Source organism: Triturus cristatus, chromosome 11 (assembly GCF_964204655.1).
Source record: "Triturus cristatus chromosome 11, aTriCri1.1, whole genome shotgun sequence".
In the NCBI taxonomy this organism is placed as follows: Eukaryota; Metazoa; Chordata; class Amphibia; order Caudata; family Salamandridae; genus Triturus; species Triturus cristatus.
Window position 1 is genome coordinate 822,665,896 of NC_140594.1, and position 17,208 is coordinate 822,683,103.

At 47.8% G+C, this 17,208-nt stretch overlaps 1 protein-coding gene across 1 annotated transcript in view; it reads right to left on the bottom strand.

The window, feature by feature from the left end:
* Window positions 1-17,208, bottom strand: part of LOC146785486 (disintegrin and metalloproteinase domain-containing protein 9-like) — a 1,594,707-nt gene that overhangs the window by 1,495,204 nt on the left and 82,295 nt on the right. Inside the window, exon 2 of the mRNA XM_085633059.1 lies at window positions 12,386-12,465. Coding sequence (XP_085489185.1) covers window positions 12,386-12,465 — 80 coding nt within the window. The remainder of the gene's footprint in view (window positions 1-12,385; window positions 12,466-17,208) is intronic.

Below are 17,208 nucleotides of genomic sequence, written 5' to 3' on the forward strand. Positions count from 1 at the left end.
AAACTGACGAAGCTGGGCAGGGGTCGCTACCGGTCCCGGCAAGGAGGGGAAACCCGGAGTCGACCCTACGGGCTGTGCATGCGGAGCCACCGGAAGGGCATCACCCGCATCCCTCGTCGCGTCGGCCAACAAACGGTGAGAAGTCAAAGAGCGATGATGCTTCATCAACTTCTTCTTGTGCTTCGGCTTACCTGACCCCGAGTGCAAAGACTTGGATGAAGAATAGTGTTTGCTCCACAACCGTTCCCTCGACCTCCTACGCGAACGGGACCTAGAGCGATGCGGAGCCGACTGCCGAGCCTCAAGTAACTTTCGGGACCGCTCCCTCAAAAACTTTGGGGCCATGGTCCGGCAGTCGGCGCACGACTTGGGGTCGTGGTCGTGCTCAAGGCAGTAGAGGCACACGCGGTGCCGATCCGTCACTGACATCAGTCCGCTAGAGGTACCGCAGGCCTTGAAGCCGGGCATCCCTTGTGCACCAGGAGTCGATGGACTAAAAAAATGAAGTCGACAAAAGTCGAGAAAAAGTCAGTCAAAAAGTGACTGGATGTACCGCTCTCTCCGGATCTGCGCTTGCTGGCACAAAAAAAGAAAGAACTGACGTCAGCGCACGAGGGCAGCGTCTATGTAGCTACCGCAATATCATCCCGGTGACCACGCCGCCGCCGACGAACGAGGAATCGACCTCCGTGACCTACTGACGCGCAGGGGTACTGCTGACGAAAAACTTTCCGGATCCAGTCTGACACCTGGGGGTAATTCTAAGGTAAGGAATCTATAATTAACTGTTTCTTTCAGATGGGATTTGTTAAAGATGTCCCAGACGAAAACCGTCATCTCACTGCAAAGCTGCTATTGATGGCTAACGCAGAGTGGCAATACATTGCGATAGAGGACCGCCCCGACTAAACGGGCCTGGACTGCAGATATCTCATAGTCAGGAGCAGATGACAACATATTGGGAACAGACGCCCCACAGATATTTGTAACTGTGGTGTCTTATTTAAGATCCAATGACGCAGACAGCACCAGCACATCAAACTACGACACGCTACCCACATAGTGACAGGCCGTGGCAAATTGTAGCTGGTGCAGCTGTGGCCGGTGTTGACCAATAGACTGTGTAGCCATGGATGAAGCAGGACATGGGCAGAAAAGATGAGCATTTGTTAACAAGGGATGCGCCCCTGGGAATACAGGCACAATGAATGGTATATTCCATGGAAGGAAGTCTGCAAAATGTGCACATTCGGCATGGATGACAGTCATGGGGTGGGGGGTGTTAATGCTATTGTTAGGCAACTGCATTTGACGTCATAAAAACTAAGAAAAATCATTAATTAAAAAAACTGAGAGGCAATCTGTAAAGTATTTAGGCAGCACTTAAAGAGTAATAAAATGAAAACACAGAAGAAAAATCCAACACCACTTTAGGAAGAGAGTACATTTGAATAAATGATTTGACACCACAACGTCAAAAATCCAATCCGTAGAACTGGAGTTATGAATTGTAATTTTAAAGTGAAAAATTAGCACCTGAAAGGTCAGAGAAACCAATAGTGGACATCTAGTCGTGGGAGACCGGGGCAAGTCCGAAGTTATAGCTGACCACAATGGAGCGTTGGTCATATACAAGAACTGGGTTGGGCCTAGTCTGGCCTAACCTTCAGACTTAGAAGATTTTTTTTTTAAAATGCCTTAGCAGGGAAGCGCGGCAAGGCAGTCAGCTGTGTCTGAGCAGATGTTGTCGTCAGGAAACCGCTGGGCGAAGTCACACTGAAGATTTCCAAGTTTGGACTTAGTCCCTTTTGAAGAAGCTAAAAATCTCCAGCGGGACATAACTGTAAGGCAGTACAACAAGGGCTCCACAAGACCGGATACTCCTTTTGCAAGACGCCGTTCAACAGGATTTGCTGCTGTGGAGAACAACTTAGTGGGAGTTGCTGTGAAGTCAGACCGACCATCGATGCACCTTGAGCAGAGCTGTGAGCAGGTAGGTTGCAGTCTCGTCACAGTTCTCAGAGCACTTTTCAGCAGAATTGTTATTATTACTTTTAAGTTCCATGTTTTGGATGTGGGCTACCTGAGCACCTTTAGTATCACTACCGAGGGTCCAGGACTGCGGCACACCACTTGGAGGGTCAGGACTCAGTCAGGCTAGATCCAGGTGTGTGTTGAAGAAGCCTTTTCTGTCCATGAGGCTCTGATCAGGTGGCCAGCCAACTAGCCCTTTGAGTTACGGGTTCAAGTGGACAAAAACAGGGCTCAAGAAGCAGAGCAGTCTTTTGACGGTACAAAGCAGGCTTCAAGCGGCAGGGTTGTCCTTCTTGGTGCAGCATGTCAGTCCTCTTAAGTATACAGCCGGCCACAGGCAGCAGACACTCCTATGAGAGTCCTTCTGAAGGTTCAGGAGTCAACTGAAGAGTGGGTCCAAGGGTTCTTTTTTTATACGCGCCAGGATACCCTGCAGAGTGATTGTGAACTCTACAAATCTACATAACATTACATTCCTGGTGCCCTCTTTGAAGTGTAAGAAACTACTGTACGCTTCCCATCACAGAAGTGTTTGGAATTTCCTGCCTCCCCTGCACTGGTCCACGTCTGTCTGCAGGCCCAATAGACTAGTGTGAAGTTATTTGTGTGAGAACTGAGGCACAGTGTTTTGAAGTGCAAGTTGGGCTGCGCACAGCTTCGCCTCTGGTATCCTTTCTGAGATGGCCCATTCGGGCAACCCCTAGTCTCTCTATTGTGTGGCTGTCTGAGAGGAATAGGCAAAGGCCAACTACATCTAGTCATATGACACAGGAACAGGCTGCAGCCATCAAATGGTTAGGACAAGAAAATGACAACTTTTAAAAATGGCAATTTCAGAACTGTGACTTTAAGTCTGAATTTATTATTGAAGAGGATTTTAAATAAACCATTCCACAGAACACCAGACATAACTTTTCTACCTTCTGCCAATCAAAAGGTAGCACTTATTAAATGTACTAAGTAACCCAAAGTTATCCTATGGGAGAGGTAGACCTCATAGTAGTGAAAAACAGATTTAAGTTTTTCACTACCTGAACAAGTAAAATTTGGTGAAGAGGTTTCTTTTTATTTATTACAGGGTTGTAATACATCCAAGGATAAACAGAATGTTTGCCTTACAAGACAACTCTCTACATGATTAACTTTTCATATAATGCACAAAGCACTTTAATTATTTATGAGAATGATATTATCTGTAGTTCACTGAAATCATTTTCAGGAGGTTTTATATTTATGCTCCATTTTATTTGGAATTTGTGAGTATTTTTTAATACTTGATTGTTATTTATCGTTTATGTATACTTTGATGTTTGGGGAAATACAAAAGTTAAGGAATCTGCAGCTAGATGTCTCTATCAGATAAGTGAGTTCTAGGCTTGGCAAAGGGATTACTTTGCCAAGTCGAATTGGCAGTTTAGCACTGACAACAGGCTGCAATGGCTTTCCTCAGACATTTTTTAAGGGGCTACTTAAGTGGGTGGCACAATAAGGGCTGCAAGCCAACTAAAAGCATTTAATGTACCTATCCTGGGTATGCGGTAACGACGGGCCCTCGCACATTTGCCTAAAAAAATTATCTTGCAGTCGGCCAATTTGCAGAACTTCTCCATGGCCACAGCACAGAGGCAGAGTTGGTCGTCTCCAAGACCCCCAGAAGCAGCCGCGTCTATGCGCTGAAGAGTGGCCTCCACCTGCTCCAGGGAGCAGCGGAAGTCACGTAGTATACCACTTTGCTTGGCTATAACCGCTGGGCTGATGTAGGCTTTGAAGGCCTCCCAGAGGATAGCCTGTGTGTCCACGGAGCCTTCTTTCAGTTCAAAATAATCAATGACAGGGGCCCGAGAAAATAGAATGGAGTAGAGCATGAATAGGAAAACTCCATGTTTTGACCGTGTTGCCCAGAAGTGGAGTGTTTAAAACCATGTACAATGGGGGATGATCTGACAGCGTGCGGGGTGGGGGGGGGGGGAGACACACCCCACCCCTCCAAGCTAGGTGAGGAGGGAAAGAGAAAGTAACCAATAGTCTAATCTCGTGGCCTGGGAGTTGTGCATGCTGTTGGTGCCTTGCATCTTTAAGAAGAATTTAATCGTAAATGTTGCACAGTATGTGTGTTGCACAGGGTTTTTTGCTTGGGCCCAACGCCGTTGAGTCCACTGCAGGGTCGAAGCCTAAACTGAAGTACCCCACAACTATGATGTGGTCAGTGTTTGCTTTCTCCAGAAGATTCAACAGGCCATGAAAGAGATTGGGGAGTCAATATTGTGAGCATACACATTTAAAAGCAGAACAGTGTGTCACGTCAGCTGGCCGGTGACTACCACATACCTCCCCTCCGCATCTACTGTGCTGTCTATAAAGGAGAAGGGGACAGAGCGATTGATCAGGATACATATCCCACGGGAATACAAACTGTAGATAGAGAAATATCCCTGGGGACCCCAAGTTGAGGCGTTGGTCGTGTTGGCCCCAGGGGACAGGTGTGTCTCCTGCAAGAATGCTAATTTTATTCTATGCATAACTAGGTACTGCAGCACGCGCTTTCTCTTACAGGGATTCCCAATGCCTCAGATGTTCCAAGTCATAAATGGGATCTCTAATCGACCTGTCACAGGACTACAGGTCTGGGGAATGGTTCACTATTGTCTTTTCGGATCCGCTAAGTGTATCAGCACAGTCATCCTCATAACACGGTGTGTTAACATAAGCACAAAAAACAACCTCAACTCAACCACCTCCCCCCACCCTGCCCGGGCAAAACCACACCCGGCAGCAACTCGCAAGTGAGTTAAAACAAAACAATACCCACTACAAACAATTTAACATGGTGGTGTACGCCAGAGAGGGTAAGCAACGCCTCGTCAGTAAGCCCCCATTGGAGACTCATTTTAAAAACGAATAATCGGAAAATAAATGTGATTAATAGATAGTAGGAGAAAGAGCACATGTGTAATGTCCTTTAGGCTAGTCCTATCATGTATACCCCTATTACATAAATTTTTCCCATCAACACAACAATAACAATTCTAAACAGGTAACCTTTTACCTAGTAGCTTGCTCCTGTCTCTTCGACACCAGGCTCTGCTAGACCAATAAATACTTACTGAAACGTTCTAATCGCCATCCTGAGTATTTTCTGAGAGAAAGCAAGCAACAGTGTCTAAGCAAAATGTACTGTACTGTTTTCCACGATCCCTGAGGAATCAGGTTTGTCATGTTCAGTGGTTACCAGAAACTACCTGCGCCACTGTAGAATACAGGGGGGTGGTAGTGGCACTGTTGTGGTAGCTGGTCTAACAGCTGACATATCCCATGGGGGTGTCCGGAAGCGGTTGGGAAACCAAGCCTTCAGTTCATCCACAACATGCAGGTCCTGGGGATTCCTAGGAACTACACAACATGTTGGTTTGGTTCTTATATCAACAGGTAAAATCTGAGTAGTTCAGTCGTGCTTTCCTCAGAAAACCCTACTCACACCTTTTCAGAGACGTCTGAAGTGGGAAGGGAAACCCGCCTCAGCTTACCTGATATACTCGGTGTGAGAAGGTGGGTTGGTATATGCTGTCCACTACTTAAAGTGGGAACCTTGTACCAGGCCACACAACCCTTAATATGTATGAGGTCAAAGATAACCTTATTGAAAACTATCCTAGTGGTAGCTATGGAGAGCAACCTTCAGGCTTAATCTTGAAGGAATGTAAAGCAGCTTGTTTTACCAGAATATCACCTCCTAAATGATTAAATGAAAGGAGAACCGCAAAGTGTTTATATAAAAATAAGCATTTATTAATATAACACTCTCTACTAGTCTCTATACGAGCTTAGGGCACACAGCACATAATACTGTAGCAATAGAACATTCGTAAATAGCAAAATACACAGCGGGCTCCAGGAGGAGACCGAGCCATATACTAAAAAAATGGTATAACAACAACGACTTAACTAGTAGCAGGGCCTAGAGCACGTAGAATCGCTGGGACCCCAAGGAACCACCCAGAGGAGAGACACAGGGAGCACATGGAGGACAGGTGCAGTGAGGAAACACAGACGCATGCTCCGTACAACTCTATGGGAAAGTCGCGGTTGGAAAATTACAAATTAAGGACACTTCTAAGAGGACTTCGAGCAAACCCTTTGTAATTTAGGAGGTTCTAAGGCAACCCACCAGTGAGTACCGAAGTACCCGCGTGACCTATCCCAGAGGAGCCGGGTGCATAGGGGTCAAGTGGTGTCGGAAACCTTCGTTGTTTTCAATGGAGAGCTGCACAGAAGTCCTAGTGTCAGGAGCGCGAAGAATGTCTGGTGGAATCCAAGCCTGGATTTGGGATGAGAAGAACCTGAAAGCAGAGGGGACACAGTCTGGGTCACTTCAGGTGACCAGGGGCTCGGTAGTCGAATGCCCACCGATGTCGAGTGATTCAGGAGTGAGGAAGGGTTGCTTGAGTCAGCAGCCACGGGCACCAGGAGACGTCAAGGACAACCAGAGTCTGGAGGTGAACTGTCCCACTAAGGATGTCGAGAGCTGAGGGGTCGATATCCGGCTGGAGCACCAACAAGCCTTGGCAAATGCAACCCACACGGTCAGAGGAAACAGTTTATGGTGAGGATCAGCAAGGTCCAAGCAATGGAGAGTCAGGGCACGTCTGGAGCAACCAGGTAAGCCCAAGAATTAACAAGGTGTCCCTATCCAGGACCCACAGGCCAACGGACCAGGGATCGCGAGGAGACCTCAAGCAAGTTTGCAAAGTACCAGCCCACAGGACACTCGTGGAGTGGAGTTCGGAAATCTTTGGTGCAAATACTGCCCGGGGTCAGGACTACACGGAGTCCAATGCACAAGCTCGGGAATTGTCAACAAGCATATGCAATTGCAAAACTATGCGGTGCACAGGGATTCGGGTTGCACGGTCCCCACGAGGGATACTGGTCTCAGAATCGCTGAGAGGGCAGATTGACCTCAGGGACCTTTGGGAACCCACCTCCTGTGTTGCTGAAATCTTCGGAGTCCTCAGGAGCTCAGGAGAAGCAAACCAGTCAGATGCGTTTCGGTGCCTGCTTTTGCAGGGGAGTAACTCCTTTACTCCAAGGGAGATTCTTCAGTCGTCCAGCGTCATGCAGGCAGTTAAAGTACTTGGTTTCTTCTTAGCAGAATCTTGTCCAGGTAAAATCTAAAGTCCTATATTCAGGTAACCCACTTTATACCCATGGGAAGGGGTTGGAAAGATTCTGTGGACCCTCCTAGGGGAGGGGCCGGACAGAGGGGTGGCTACACAGCCACATCATTGGGGTTCCGGAAACTATTGAGGGCACGGTCCCCCAGCAAATGGCTGATTTCATTGGATTAAGTCCTGGGTGCCAGAATCACGTCTGTCTCCATGGTTCTCTGTGGAGAGAGCACACCAGGCTTTGACTCACAGACGTCCTTCGGGAGCCTTCCCCCAACCCATCATTGTCCGGATTTTGAAGTACCAGATAGGGACTCGATCCTGAGAGCAGCCCGCTCTCACTCCGAGCTGCGGTGCGGTGACACAAACGTCCTCATATCCTCAGACTATACCAGGAAGGTGCAACAGCGGAGGAGGTCCTATTTTGAGCCATCTATCTTAATAAGTCTCACTTCTTTGATACCCCGAAGCGGCTTTGCAGTGTCTCACTGAGGAGAAGCACCTCAGCTGGCGCCCCTCACCAAGTGCTCGATGGATTCCTCCTGCCCGACCTCTCAATCGCTGCCCAGGTCTCAAAGGCACTGCACTCGCTCCCGGAGGGGTCATGGGGCAGGCAGCTCGGATTCACCATCTACTTTTTCATAGGAGCAACCGTAGCGGTCAGGGAGTCTGCCTACGGCCAGGCTGCGGAGACTGACACAAACTGTCGCAACTATCGTGACTGCAGCCCAGGGGCACTGTGCGCCGATACTGCAGAGCTGACACCTGATCCAATTAGGTTACTAGCCCCACGAGGCGTTGCCTGGGTGCGAGGGGAGTGGTTATCCTCCTGCACCGCTGATTCCGTCTGGTAGTTTCACAGGTGTCACGCGACCCACAGCGGTGTTTAATTTCCTTGGAAGGTTGATCAGTTGTGTTAGTATGTGTGTACGTCCCACCAGCCTCCCCGAAACACTGCCTTAGGGGTCTGTCAAAGCTTCTTGCATGCCTCCCACCGTGACTTACTTTAATTGGGGGCGACTTCAATGCGGTTCCAAATCCTGACCTGGATAGTTCCGGTCCACCCACCACTTCTAGAAACACTTAGGCATGCAATCTCACTGAATGCACCGCTGCCTGGGGTCTATGTGATGCCTGGAGGTCCTGGCACCCTCGCCTCTACCAATTTACCCACACCTCGACTGCTCGATGACTCACAGTGCGGGGTATTTCTGATCACTACCTGCTCCATTTTGGGCACTCTTCTCTGTGGATACACCATATGTAGCTCATTAATGCATGGTACTTCCAAGACAAAAATGTTGTTCAAGCGCCGAGAACCAAGCTGGCTGCATACTTCAGAGATAACGAAGGATCAGTTCCCCGCACGGGCACCCTCTGTGTTGCCAGTAAGGCAACCCTTCGTGGGGTTGCTAAGCACCTGAACAGGACACGGGAGCGAGAGTGCTCTCCTATCCTGGCCTGCGCCTGGAACACACTCTGTGGGGCCCCACAGTGAGGAGGTCTCCCGCCAATTGCTGCACCTCTTCTGGGGGGCTATTCGTTTACACTCCCTGGATGCAACTAAACTCCTTTGGTGAGCCATCACAACTACAATATATGGCTGGGGCGATAAGAACAGGAAGCTGGTTTATTGGCTAGCTTCTCACCATCAGGAGAACCAGAATTTTCCTGAGGAGGTGAACGACTCAGGCTGCTCGCAGCAATCTCTTTCGGATATTGCACAGACTTTTACTCAGTACTATGAAAGACTGTACTCAGCGCCATCAGACAGGGGCCCAGAACGGCTTAACTTTTTTCTGGACTCAGTCCCTCTGCCCAATCTTTCTCCGATGGACTCTTGTGCACTGGATGATCCCCTAAGCGTAGAGGAAATTGGGGATGCTATCTCTGACCTGGCCTCTGGGAAGGCCCCAAGCCCGGATGGATTCCCATGGAATACTACAAGGCGCTCTGGGATCTTCTCCTCCCTCGGCTGCTGGAGTTGTACGAGGAAGTGAACCAGACTAGCTCATTTCCCGATGATCTAGACACTGCCACGATAATACCTAAAACCCAACAGCCCTTCACGTCCTGTACCAACTACCGCCCTATATCGTTGCTTAGCTGAGAACCAAAGATCTTTGCCACGGTATTAGCAAACAGATTAAAACGGGCATTGCCAACGTTGGTGCACCTGGATTAATGCAGATTTATGCCCTCCCAGAGCTTCAGACACTGCATCCATAGACTTCATGCTGCCCTAGCACACCCTCACCCTAGCCTTACTAATCTATTTTAACAAGTGTTCCATACAGTGGACTGGGCCTACCTACAGGAGGTGCTGATCCAGACGGGCTTCGGCCAGCGCTTCCTCAGCATGGTCCGTGTTCTCTACTTGCAACCCCATGGCCCGTGCTTGCATCAATGGTGTTTTTTGGGATCCCTTTCCTATAAAGCGGGGCACTAGACAGGGGTGCCCCCATCCCCCCCTTCTTTTTGTCCTGGCTATGGAGCCCTTGGTCCAACTTATCGGAAGGACTCACGATACCAGGGCTGGGCTTGGGGTGGGGGGACACGAGGACCTCATTGCGCAATATGCCGATGACATTCTCCTTTACATTGCAAATTCAATGGAGAGCAGTCCTCGATGCTTTCAACTGCTAGATGCCTTTGATAAGGCCTCCGGCTTGAAGATAAGCCTTCCAAATTCATACAGGTTCCGTTAGCCGCTCCTATGGATTTCTTTGACTGGCAGCCCTCGATTTCCGTCCGCAGGCTCAGCTTTAAATACTTGGGCATCTGGGTCGAGCTCCATCCCGAACTTATTTAGGCCCTCAACCTGCAACCCCTACTTAAGAAGACGAAGGAAGATCGGACAAAATGGTACATCCTCCCCCTTATTGTCCTAGGCCGCCTAGCACTCTATAAAATGCCAGGACTGCCATGTTTTTTGTACATCTTTCAAAATCTTCCACTGCTGCTGGAGCTGGACAGAGTGGCGCGGTTCTTCTTGTAGCAGGGCACACAGCCCCGCCTAGCCTTTTCCCAATGTCAACAGCACCCGTTTGACGGCGTTTTGGGTATGTCCCACATGTATCTGTATTACTTGTTATCAGTGGCGGCTCGCATAGGGCGTGCTGCAGGGGCGGTGAGGCAGGGTGGGGGGGTAGTAAACTTGGACATACGACAGAACGGAGGAAAGTAATAATTACTTTCCTCCGTTCTTTCGTATGTCCGAGTTTACTACCCTCCCTCCCACCCTGCCCCTCCCCGCCTTTCCTCCGTTCCATCGTATGTCCAAGTTTGCTACCCCCCCACCCTGCCCCTCCCCCGCCCCGCCCTACCACCCCGCAGCACGCCCTATGCGAGCCGGCACTGCTTGTCATGTAACCTCCTAGTTATTCATGACTGGTGCAACAGGGCTGGTTGGATCCATCCTACCACTTAGAGCTCTCTTCTGTCGGCTTCCGTCACCTGCAGGTTATGCTTTACAACTCTCCAATTCCCACCTCCATGCCTCTGGTGACTTGGGTGGTGTTGCTGGCGTGGAGAGAGGCACTTATGTGAAATGGGAGGGCAGACTTACCCAACATACCCCTCTGTGGCATGGCTCGTAGTTGGGGGAGGTGGCCAAGCTGGGTAGCTTTAGGACCTGGGAACTCATCTGAATTTCACAATTAGGAGATGTCTAGTTGGGACACACATACAGTCTTTCTCAGACCTCCAACAATAATATGCACTGGTGCATACTTAATTCTACAGTTACCTTCAGATACGGCATGATCTTCGCGCCCCATACCAACCTCTCCCTGAATTCAGCCCACTGGAGGCCAAGCTCCTTATGGGTGACATTGGCCGTGGAGGCATTTTTCAAATTTACTGTACCCTCGTTGTCAACTAGCCAGGCTCCCTTGATCATCTCAAACCTCGATGGGAAGGTTGGGCGGGGTCTTTCGATGAGGAGGACTGGCGAGACGCCCTCATGGCCCCCGTGTACTTCCAAGCTCCTCCAGGCTATGTCTAGTACAGATATATTATCTCTATTCTGAGTACCTCTCCCCATCAGTTTACAACGAGCAGGCCTCCGTACTCTGGCAGCTTGCCAGCGCTGTGAGGTTGTCCCAGTGAACTTCTATCATATGGTATGGACTTGCCCGAAGATGCATCACTATTGGTCTGTAGAGACTAGAGACCTCTCAGAGGTTTTGGGGTGGAAGGTCCCTCTTTCACCCCTCCTGATTCCTCTGGGGGTAATGCAGGGTGTCAATGGTACACATGCTGCAAAGGCATTCCTGGGCACAGCCCTACTCTTTGCAAAGCGTGACACAGCCGCAAAGTGGTTAAGTCCTATCCTTTCAACCCTTACTCAAGGGAGGAGGGGCGCTGACTGGTGCGCTCAGCAGGAGCGTGTGGTATTCGAATCATGGGGTTGCCCCCAAAAACAAGGGCGGTGTGGGGAAAGGGGTAGGTCATTTATTGTAATCCGACTGCTGCCTGCTGCTATGGATGAAAGTGTGCAGTGTCTGCTTTGACATATAATTGTACTGTCATTCCTTGTGATCATGGTGTGTTATTCTACAATGTATTATTCAAGTGCCATACTAGCTTAAAATTCAATAAACTTTGTTTATATAAAAAAGAAAAACTCCTTTCATCAAGAGATTTAACATTGAGGACTCACTGACCTCATAGGAAATCAGAAGATGTTTTAAACTCTTTGGTCTCTACACCTGTGCTTTTATTTCACACCGTCAAGGACAGTATCAGCTGGGTTTCAACTGAGACTCAAAGCATTGCCCATGCAAGACTTTGACAAAGTTCCCATTCCTGAGTCATCAAAAGAGCTCTTCTTGGAAATTTGGAATTCTTAGGAATCAACCCATGCATTATATAAACCACAGTACCAGACAGCAATCCAGATAAAGCACGTGCTCAATAAGGTGACCAGGAACAGACTGAAAGAGTCTCTCAAAATATTGGCATAAACTTCAAGGGAGTAATAAAGAAAGCAGCAATCAAACTCAACATTGTCATTACAGCTGCTTCAACAGAGACATCCTTATTGTTGACAGCCTGCAATTCTAGGTCCTCGGTTCGAAACTTGAACAATCCATCCCTGCAACATGACGAAACTGATCATCATAACATGTTTCATTTTATTCATTCTTCCGGTTAAAAAAATAATACAGCAAAAAATACAGTACCATTCCATTTACATCACCCTTTGGCTTCAGTTCCTTGGGAGTTATAACTTCGTAAGGCGAAAATGAAGTTTGATTCAAATCTAAAAAAAATGAGAAAAGTAAATAAGAGTGTTGTGTATTGAAAGTTAAAAAAAATATCACTAAACATGTTGGTACGGTTATTAATGCAGCGGACAGGTTTCAAATCACAAATGATTTCAAGAGATTCAACCGGACTAAAAAATGTTGTGGACTTGCCCCAATCACAACTGTTGGTAGGTTATTATTAGTGTCCACCACACAACAGAAGTACAGTTAAAACGTTGTATGATTAAAAACACATATTGCACCAAATAAGCATGGACAAAGACTTTAGCCCAGGAGAACTTTATTCCATTTAGGGTCAGTAATAACTGTCTGAAAATCAACACAGTTCACAATAAGCATGTGCAACAGAATCAAACCAAATTTCATGGATTGTTATACAGCGGGAGGCCAACACAAGTCCAGATTCATTCAGTCTTGAAGACATGACCCATGCATAAATGCATGAATTGAATGGGCTGAAAAAGAAAAAGCTTATCAGTGTGTTCAATATCTTAAGTAAAGAGCATTAAATCCCATGTATCCTTCCACTTAACAAAAAAGCAACGTTATGAAAAATTCTGCATATGTTCCATCTGTCGAACTACACAAAAAGTCAGAATTCTGCCCTTCAAAGAAGCCAGGTTGTCAGCTTGTGTAGCACCGCTTCTGGAGGTGCTGGAGACTGCAAAATTGAGTGGTACATACTAACAAGAGGTCTGATGCCATTATGGGCAGCCTTTTCAAAAGAATAACAGTCAAACTCTACCATCTGAAATGGTTGATCGCGATCAACAAAAAAAAAATAGAGTTCAAAATGCACCTTTAAATACTCGAAAATATATACACATGTACAGAAATGCTTACAGAGTGAGTGATAGTAATGGTGTCATATTGGGAGAAAAAGTGGCTGGACCTTCCAGTAAAACACGGAGAGAAAGTGAAGTCAAATATGATATATCCCTCAATTGAAGAATCCACTCACCCAAACAAATTGCATACAAACTTTCAGGACTAAACCACACATATTGAATAGAGTTCAAATGTTACACAACATGATTAAAATTATATCTGTCTGGTTAGAAATGGTAAGGTAAGTGTCCTTCTAAACATAACAATGACCATCACAGGCATTATACAGTAACAGCTGATGATAAAGGTATGAAGCAAATTGTTAGCCGTAATAAATACGCTAAGGTGAAACTTCATGCAGAAGCACTGGGTGAAGCTTATTCTATGCAAAGGAAACAACCCTTTTCTTTCGGTGTCAATGTCTCACAACATTCCAGTCACAATTTTCACTGAATCCCACCAAATCAGCATGCTGAGAAAGTAGCCATCATTGCTCTTTGTATAACAGTACTCCTTCCATTTCGTATTCAAGCGCAAATACATGTCATAATATTGTCAACAAAAAAAGTAGCTAGGTGAATGGTTAGCTTCCATAAAATAGCTAACAAGCTTAGTGTCAATTGTCACAGTTGCCCAAAGGTACAACTCAAAGCCTCATAGCATAAGAAATGACCCAGGGGCAGTCCACAGCTATCCACCAATTCTTCAAAGGGGATTAGGGTTTTCTCCAAATAGGAGTCTCCCACATTTTCCAACCCCACGTCCGTCCAGGGGGCCAATTGATCAGCTGTGAAAAGCGACATAGGTGCTCCGAGAGGCACGCCCACCAGGGGTAGCGACAGTGAATATTTTGGGCACTTTTTACATTGGTCAAGGAGCTTTTCCAGGCCTGTAGGGTTGGTAACCTGTGCACCGAGTCATACGGTTTGGGGGTGGTCGGGAGTATGAGTTTAGCCACCAACAGGCCAGTACGACCACTAGGTTTCGAGAGGCAAGTACCTTCTTCATTCACTCCTTCCAACCATTGTACCAACCATTGTAATTGGGCAGCCAACATGTAGAAATAAAAATTCGGCACCCAAGTCCTCCCTCAGCCATGGGTTGCTATAGCGTCTTCAACAAGACTCTCAGGTGCCCATCACCCCACACCAGATCCCGCAGTGAGGAATTCAGCGAGTGAAACTAGCCCGAGGTCATTAGAACTGTCAAGCTAGACGAAATAATACAAGAGACGAGGCAACATAACCATATTGGACAAAGATTTCCGGGCCATAATGGGGAGCTGCAAGGTACGCCAAAATAGAACACATGCCCGAAGGGATCATAATGCTTTGCCCAGGTTTCCCTCTCTTAGATCTTCTAGGGAGCCAGGTTTCCCTCTCTTAGATCTTCTAGGGAGAGGTAGATATGGATACCCAGATATTTAAAAGTGTGGGGTGTCCAATGGAGATCAATAAGCAAGTCTGCAGGCCGAGGCAATGGACCCACCACAGGGAACAGGTAAGACTTTGTTTTGTTGATCCGAAGGCCTGATATTGTTCAAAGCTCACCATAATCCGCATAGCAGGGGTAGTGCCTGCGACCACCTGCCCCAAGTATAACAGCAGGTTGACCGCATAGAGTGAAATAATATGCACTTGCATACCTACTTTAATACCCAATCCATCACCTCCTAATCGAAATCTCTTGGCAAGTGGCTCCATTGCGAGGGCAAACAAAAGGGGAGAGAGTGGGCACCATTGCCGTGTGCCCCAGTAGATCTTATTGTGGCTTGAAATTGCTTCGCCCGTTTTGACCCTTGCAGTTGGGGCAGTATAGAGAAGCTATACCCACTTCTCTCAGTTAACTCCCATACGCCGCATAAAATCAAATAAGTACTCCCAACTGACCAAATCGAAAGCCTTTTCCAGATCGATCGATAAGACTACCACGTGTCGGTGACGTATAGCTTCCATTTGGAAGAGAATAGAATAAAGTCTGCGAAGATTATAGGAGGTGTTGCAGGTGGGAATAAACCCATTTTGATCTGGGTGTATAAGTGATTTCATGTGGGAAATCAGTCTACTCGCCAATACCTTGCTAAGGATTTTAAAATCTAAGTTGAGCATAGAGAGGGGCCTAAAGTCCGCTACTCCATCACCTATCTGTTTTTTTTTAGGGAGGGGAACGATGAGCGCGTCTCGGGTAGTGCCGGGAAGTTCCCCCTTCTCAAATAATGTAGCATATAAGGTTTCCAGCGGCGGTGCCAAGGCAGTTACAAAATTCTTGTAAAATTCTGCTGGGAGGCCATCGGGCCCGGCGTTTTACCTGGCACCAAGTCTGCAATTGCAGCACGGATTTCTTGCCTAGTCACTGGGCCCCCCAAATTGTCCTGTGTCTGTCAGTCAGCCAATTGACGCAGCTTCCCCTCTAAGTCCAGTATTTCTTGCCGCATTTCTCTCTGTGCCCCAATCGACTGCCCCATGCAGTAACCCCGCACCACTACCTTAAAATCCTCCCATTCTACTAGTGTCGAGGACGTCGTGTGGGTATTTGTGCTAAAATAGGTCTCTATGTGTGTGGCCAGAGATGTCCGAAATGGGGCATCCTCCAGAGCCAAAGGGCTGAGTCTCCAAGAGGGAATCGGTGACTGGCTCCTTCAAGGTAAGTAGGTTAGCATCAAGGAGCTGTGGTCGGACAATGTGCGTCCCAAATATTCAGTGTGCCTAATAGAACCGCTAATGGCTGGGGAGCAAGCCACAGCGATATATCCAATCCCGGAACTCAGCTGCAGTGCGATGAGAGTGCGCCCCCAGGAGAGGAGGGTGTGAACGGTCAGCCACAAAATCTGCAACACAGTTAAAATCTCCACCCAGCAATACCTGCCCATTCATAAATGTGGCTAACTCAGCTGAGAGGGAGGACAAGAAAGTAATCTGATATTGGTTGGGTGCATTAATATTCCTGAATGTTATCTCTTGGCCTGCCCGGCTACCTGTCAGGATTACATACCTACCCTTGGTATCTACCAAGGTGTGGGTAAGCTCAAAGGGGACTCCGGGCCTTACCCATATTAATACGCTTCTTGAAAAGGCCTAAAATGTTGTGGCATAAACCTGGCCTCTCCAACTTTTGCAGAGTTTCTCACATTCAGCTTTGTTTAAGTGAGTATCCTGTAGGAGGGCGATATGTACGTTTCCAAGTTTCAAATAGGAATATATATTGTGGCGCTTAGCCGTGGATCCCATTCCACAAATTTTCCAGGTTAATAACCTTATTGTGTTGTGTGGGTGTGTCATAGTGGTGCAGTATTTCTAGAAGGCCACCCCACCGACCCTCCTTTACACCCAGTTCCCCCTTCATACCTGACCTCTCCAGTCTGCAAATGTTATATTTAAAACTAACAAAACAATCCCCATTCTGAACAACTCCTTGACCCCAGGGCAGTTCAACAAAGGCCGGCCGCCCAAACTGCATACAGGTAATTCGAAACACTAAGTGAGGCCCAACCCCAGTCGGGCAAGGATCTCAGGGGGGGATGGCCAAAGCTGCAAGTGTAATCGGGTACTTATAGTCCATCCATATTGCACCGGCCCAAACCAGTGTTAACCCATTTTAGGGCCCTGTAAAGCTCTAGGGGCCTACTCTTTCCACCGTAGGACCACTTCGTTCTTTGATCACCCTCCAGAGTCAAATAATCTCATCTGCCGTGCCAGGGGTCACTTCCGGTAGTGCTACGCTGCCGCTGCAGGAAGAGTCTGATTCTACCCCCTCAGTTTCCCTCGAGGAACGGGACCCCGCTTCCAAGGGGGACCTCCCGCCCTGCATGATTGCTGGCACTGCTTGCAGCGCTTCCGCCCTTTCCTCTTCAGTTTGGGAAGATGTTGGTCTTTTAGCGGCACCCTGTCCGGTGCGTCTCCTAGATCTCT